At 42.1% G+C, this 4501-nt stretch overlaps 1 protein-coding gene across 1 annotated transcript; it reads right to left on the bottom strand.

The window, feature by feature from the left end:
- Positions 1–3775: 3775 nt before the first annotated feature.
- On the bottom strand, positions 3776–4495 carry LOC101575774 (heterogeneous nuclear ribonucleoprotein L). The gene has a single exon (XM_004642491.3). The coding sequence runs from the start codon at positions 4484–4486 to the stop codon at positions 3869–3871; it is 618 nt and encodes a 205-aa protein (XP_004642548.1). The 5' UTR covers positions 4487–4495; the 3' UTR covers positions 3776–3868.
- Between the last annotated feature and the right edge of the window lie 6 nt (positions 4496–4501).

Here is a 4501-nt window from a genome sequence, read left to right as displayed (position 1 = left end):
TACCCAAAGTTCTTTTGAAGAAAGGCTTAATTGGCTCACAGTTTGCAGAGGTTTTAGTTTATAGTCTGATGGTTCCAAGGCAGGGTGGCATGGAAGAGGGGAAATGTCGAGGAGAAAATTCAGGGTTGGCAGAAAACAGGAAGGCAGCAAAGGAGTGAAGTAGTGAGGAGTCATGCAACAAGGGAGAAGTGCCCAACAGCAATCCTCTTTCTGCTTTTTCAGGCTACCCACACCACCCAGAGTGGGGCAGCCTTAATCCTAGCACTGCACTATGTATCCATCCCAGCATCCCAACAACACAGATCCTAGATCAGACACCTCTGAAAACCCCACCTAAAAGTCCCACACTTTTGGCAGACGTCTAGACAGAAGCCCTAGCAAGTCCCCATGGACTAAAAGATGCAGTACCATAAAGAAGACTTTGAGAAGTGGAAAAAAAACCTTCAACAAGAGGGAATGTATGTGGGAAGGCATGTAAGTATGACTTTCTGGTCAAGATTTGTGTTTTTGTATTTGTATTTTTTATATTAATTTTGTTGAGAAAGAAATATCATTGAGACAGTTTCAAAACAGGTTAGTAGGACAGTTGCAATAATTAATACATTGCATATTGTCTTCATAGTCATTTAGAGTACAAGAGGCAGATACAATATCTTGTCTAAAAACTATTATATACATAAAAACAATCTATATACATATCTTTCTTCTATTGAACTAAGAGAAATTAGCTGTATAGGTATCATAGCTATTTTGTGTGTGTGTGTGTGTGTATATATATATATATATATATATATATATTTTTTTTTTTTAACTACAAAATGGTTCTTCATTTATATCCCTCTTTTTTGTTTAGTTTTGTCAGAGATGGGTATTCTATTCCCATTCCTGGTCAAGATTTGAAAAGAATGATGTATTTTCAATTTCAAGGGCATTATTTCCTCAGCCTTAAAGGTTTCCATTTGCTCAATTTATATAACAAGGCATGTTATACCGTATATCGCAAAGTGTACATTAATTGAAAAGGTTAATGTTGAAAAGGATTAATTTCTTCTTCTCTAGTAACATGGACCTAATTAAATCTTTTTCAGAAGCAGATGGACAATTCTGCCCTTCCAAATCAGGATATTTATGTAAATATCACTGAGCTAATTGATACTCAGCTGAATCAAATGAAGGTAAACAACTCACTTCATGGTGTCAACAGTCATGAGTTTGATTTACTGCACTAATGACTTCCTGGAGTGAGCTATTATACAGAGAGAAAGAGATGCTGGGACCTAATTTGTTTTCTTGATTATCAGAGTCACACTGAAAATGATCCCTGTTTATGGAAGGATGCTACAAAGGTAGAAGACAGGAACTTTGAAAAAGGTCCTGTGGGTCCAGAGGTGAGAGCCAGGGAGCTGTGGTCCTTTGTGTGTATCCATTGACTTGAGGTGAGTACCAAACTCTGGGGCCTGCATGATCAGCCTATGGCTCCATTTGAGAAAATATGAGTGTGGGAAAGAGCCAGGCCTGAGACTGTAGAGACCTAAGTGATGTGTTTGGCTTCTCCTCCATGAATTGTGTGATCTGGGTCACAATGCTTTACATTTTCCTCATCTTTTAATGTGTCTGGCCAGGAATCGGGGCACAGCGTTGCTGGAGACCTCTATATTTCAGGGATTCAGTCAAATTGCTGCAATCCAGTTGGCCAGAAGTGGGTTATCAAGTTGCCTGAAGCAAGACCCAATTCCCAGTTCACTAAATTCATCTCTTAGATGGAAGCCATAGCTCCCACTTTACTGATGCTCAGGATTGGAGGTTAGGTATTCAGTGAAAAAGTAGACAGGAAAATAGAAAGCAGTGTATAAGTGAAAGATGACAACAATGATTATTGTTGTTGTTTTGGTGCTTTGAGACAGGGCCTTTTTTATGTAGTCTAGGCTGGCCTTGAGCTCAAGGTGATCCTCCTACTTCAGCCTCTTGGTTTCTGGCTTATTCACATGTACCGTCATGCCTGACTAGGAAGTTTTTGTTATTTTTATTATTATTATTGTAATATTGATTTAATTTTTCTCTCTCTTTTTTGTTGCCTGCCTGCCTCTTTCCCTTTGTTTGTTTCTTTGTTTCTGTCTGTTTTCTGTCTTCCTTCCTTCCTTCCTTCCTTCCTTCCTTCCTTCCTTCCTTCCTTCCTTCTTCTTTCCTTCCCTTCTTCTTTCCTCCTTTTTCTTTTCTTTTCTTGACACTGGAGATTGAATCCTGGGGCTTTTCACTGGGCTACATCCCCAGCTCTTTTTAAATTTTGAGACAAAGTTTTGCTAAGTCACTAAGTTGTCCAGTTTGGACTGTGATCCACTATCCTGCTCAGCTTCTCAGAGTGATGGATGGGATCATAAGTGTACATTCCCCCACCAGGCTTGATATTAGCAGTTCATTGCATCCTTTTCTCCCCCAGGACACCCCTCCCTCTAGGTCAAGTGGCCATTGCCCTTCTAGCCTTCCTGGGTACCTTTACATTCTCAAATATGCCATTTCTTCTTCAGGCCTCCTGTCATTCTCTCCCCTCTGCCCTTTGCATAACAGACTCCTTTGCAATGTTTCATGACACATCTGGGACGTCACCTTTCACAAAACTCTTCTTCACTCAGCCTAAGTAGATGCCTTTCCTTATTTCTTGTGCACGGCCATGTCTTGGTTTATTTTCCTATAAGTTGACATCATTTTCCATGCTTCTTAGTTAATGTCTCTGGTCTATAAATTTGCAAGGCCAAGTCTGTGTCTGTTTTATGCACCAAGATTTTCTTAGCACTCAGCATTGTGTCAGCACTAGTGGGGCCCCAGGGAGAATTAGATGAATAAGCAAATGAATGAACAACTTTCTCCTAATTATTAAAGAATATTAATAAACATCAACAATTATTATTCATATTCTGCCTATAGCTAAGACTGGAAAGATTTTCAGGACTCTGTGTGTCTGTTTCTAGGATTATTAACAACCTCCAGTGCTGCTTGGAACTTAACAGTCCCTCAGGCTATGCCAGCTTTGAGCCTCACAGTGTATGCTGAGTTCCAGGCTTTTCTCACTACCTTGCTTCCTGTCAGCACTGGCAGTGCCTGGAGGGAGTGCTGACTCCACAGCTGCCATCTGCTTGTATGCTGCAGGTAGCCTGTGCCTGGCTGTGGAGGGCTAGTGTTGGGCCATCGGGCATTTTCTTACATGACAGTTTCTGGGTGATTCACTGAAGAAGTTCTAGGTTGTTCTCCATCCCTTTCTGTTCTGTAGTTATGCTAATAAGTGCTGGAGCTGAGGAGACCCTCCCAGCTTACAGGGACTGTAGAGGATCGCCAGGCAGGATCCTTCCTGTGCTTTCTGTTTCATGTGCCTTCATTTCTCTCTTGGTAATTGGGGGATATCTGATTGTTGAGCTTGAAAGAATAGTTGGGATTTTTCGGAGAGGGGAAATTGATATGGGAGCTGTCCCCAGTTCAGTTACCCACTAAAACCAGGTATCATCTACGAATCAAGCTCAAGAATAATCTCCCTCGCAGAGTGCTGTCCTCCATCACTTTTTTTTTTTTATTTTCCAAACAATTTTATTGACATGTGCCAAGAATACATGGGCAGCACAAATGTATGAACAGGAAAAAAAAATCACATGTACAATCATTTTTAAAAAGTGAAGGTTAATCTTGGGAGCTATCAGTTCCCCTCTCCCACCCCCTCCAGACTTCCAGCATTTCCATTATGGTTAAGCCTCTACTAACTAGCATTAAAAAAAGGAATACAAGAACGTTTTTTTTGCAAAAAGAAAAAACAACAAAAAACCCCAATGGCAAAAATGAAAGAACCGTTTTCCTGCTTAGGTGGCTCTTCCTGGACCCCTAATTAGGAGGCATGCTGAGCAGTGGAGAAGCACAACTTCAGAGTGTACGGGTAGGGGCCATTTGGGTTTTTCATCTGGTAATGGTTCAGGAAGCCCAAGGTCTCCAGGGCATCACTCTTGGATTCCCACTCCAGCAGCCCAGAGGAGCTGCGCTCACTTTTGCCTGAGAATACTTTCACAGAAGTTGGTCGCTTCACTCCCAGCTCATCGCAGATCTCAAAGAAGTTCTCCTCAGTCACCTCCAGGGGGGCGTTGAAGAAGTGCAGCACATTGCTGGGGTGCTGGATGCGGTTCTTGGCTGCCTGCTCTGGGGTGGAGAACCGATTGTTCCTTGATTCGCTGAAGTCTTTGTAACTGCAAGACCCATCTTCTAGCCCATATGACTGACTGGGCATGATGGCTGGCTGCTTAGAGACACAGACATTCATCTTCTGCCCAAACATGAAGTTGTTGTTCAGGTGAGTTATAGCCCGGTCCACAGCATAGCCATCAGCCATCTCTACCATAGCAGCCCCTGGCTTGCTTTTCATGAACTTCACCTTCTCCACATTGCCATACAAGCAGAAGACATTGAAGACTCGATCACAGTTCATCTTAGATTGATCCAAGCCATAGACCATGAGCACAGGGCTGTC

The sequence above is a fragment of the Octodon degus genome, unplaced genomic scaffold, assembly GCF_000260255.1.
Source record: "Octodon degus isolate 3935 unplaced genomic scaffold, OctDeg1.0 scaffold00154, whole genome shotgun sequence".
In the NCBI taxonomy this organism is placed as follows: Eukaryota; Metazoa; Chordata; class Mammalia; order Rodentia; family Octodontidae; genus Octodon; species Octodon degus.
The sequence above is the reverse complement of the archived record's forward strand: the minus strand, read 5'-3'. Positions and strand labels throughout refer to the sequence as shown.